The 1,652-nt window shown below is 51.3% G+C and overlaps 1 protein-coding gene across 1 annotated transcript; it reads left to right on the plus strand.

Annotated features, from left to right (window-relative positions):
* Positions 1 to 163: 163 nt before the first annotated feature.
* On the plus strand, positions 164 to 1,084 carry Pmar_PMAR007884 (hypothetical protein; the record flags this gene model as incomplete). The annotated part of the gene is made up of 1 exon (XM_002774718.1): positions 164 to 1,084. One exon carries the CDS (start codon positions 164 to 166, stop codon positions 1,082 to 1,084), a length of 921 nt encoding a protein of 306 aa, XP_002774764.1.
* Between the last annotated feature and the right edge of the window lie 568 nt (positions 1,085 to 1,652).

Genomic DNA, 1,652 nt, shown 5'->3' on the forward strand with positions numbered 1-1,652 from the left:
ACCTATGCTAATGGAGAGAAGGCCGAATTGCACCAGTGCTGTCCGACTACCCATACGCTGAAAGAAGGATTCGAGTCGTGATACGAAATGGCTCTCCTGTCTGATCTCGGATACCTGTCAACATACTCTGGTCATCGGTAGACCGGGAATGAGGGCGCTGGATATGTCTATAACGGCGATCCGTTACGGCGACTTTGAGCACTATGGCCATATACCGAGCGCTGGTTCTGTCATATCCATGATAGCGTGTGAGGCCATTGAGCCAAAAATTCTACGGCAACCTCAAGATGGGCCAACAGTAGATGTGGATTATACTTTCGAGAGCGTGAAGGACTCGACTGGCCAGGCCAGGCTAAGATTAAGGATTCCTCAAATCGAGAGGGCGGGGATAATGCCTTACTCGGAGGCGGCCAGGCCACGGAGTCACACTGATATGAAGATTCTGCATCATCGATTCCTCCAAATGGAAGAGGAAGGCAAAGTGGAGAGGGTCCCGGTAGGGGAGGCTGTGGTACAGCTCGAGCCGGTACTTGTAGATAAGTACCAACACTCGGGTGACAAGCCTAGGGAGTATCCTGTGGACCCCTCAGAGCTGAAGGCCCGCTATAGGGTTACACTGGATATGAGGCCAGTGAACCACATGGAGTTGGCAGTCTGCCAGGAGGAATTTATGTGGCTGCCGAATGCCAGTGCCTCCAGAGTGAAGACGGTGCGGCCCACTGACCAAAAGCAGCATCAGTCGAGCGCACAGGAACTCTTGAGATCTATCCCAGAGGATAAGGCCCGCTTTTTCGCTAAGGTGGACCTCAGCGAGGCGTTCTATGCAATAGAAACGCCTATTGGAGTGAGGAGATTAGCGAGTACAAGGACCCTCTCTGCCGATGGTACACCTGTATTTTGGCGATTCACGCGCCTCGTCCAGGGATGGACGTGGAGCCCAATATTTTTCAGCAGAGCCATCCAATTTGTTATTGACACGGTGCGAGACGACCTCCCCAAAGAGACCGTTGTGAGGCACTATCAAGATGACGGTCATCTGATGACCTACTGCTATGTGGATCCAGTGAAGAGAGTGTTAACATAGCCCTGCAAAAGCTGGTTGGTGTATTCCAGGCATTTGGCTTCGATGTTAATAATAAGAAGACGGTCACTGCAACTGACACCATAGACTTCTGCGGCTTTCGACTTACTAAAGGTCACTTCACTCCATGTCCATCGCGGAAGGATCTATCTAGAGAGGCCGCTGAGGCGGCATGGCTCGAGTTTGACGGCTTCATAAGGAATCGCGCGGAAAGACAGTGCGCATGGCTACGCTCGTGGACGGGACGCTTCCAATTCCTGAGAGGATGGTTGACTCCGGCTTTAATGGAGGATCTAAATAGTATCATACTATTAGTATGTGCAAATATATAAAAACTACTCAAAAAGGTGTCATGGTGCCCAACTTTAACGAGCAGTTGCATGGGGCATTCAAGCGCCTATGTGAGTATATCCTAGCTGGCCAGCTTCCACCGTTACGATTTGGCATACCGGGGGCATCATCTTTGGGCACCATCGTTTGCACCGATGCCAATAAGGAATCTTGGTCTGGCATCATCCTGAGAGTCTATGATGCGGGCTCCGGCAGCCAACAGTTCCCCACTAACGACGAC

The sequence above is a fragment of the Perkinsus marinus genome, assembly GCF_000006405.1.
Source record: "Perkinsus marinus ATCC 50983 genomic scaffold scf_1104296957604, whole genome shotgun sequence".
Lineage (NCBI taxonomy): Eukaryota > Perkinsozoa > Perkinsida > Perkinsidae > Perkinsus > Perkinsus marinus.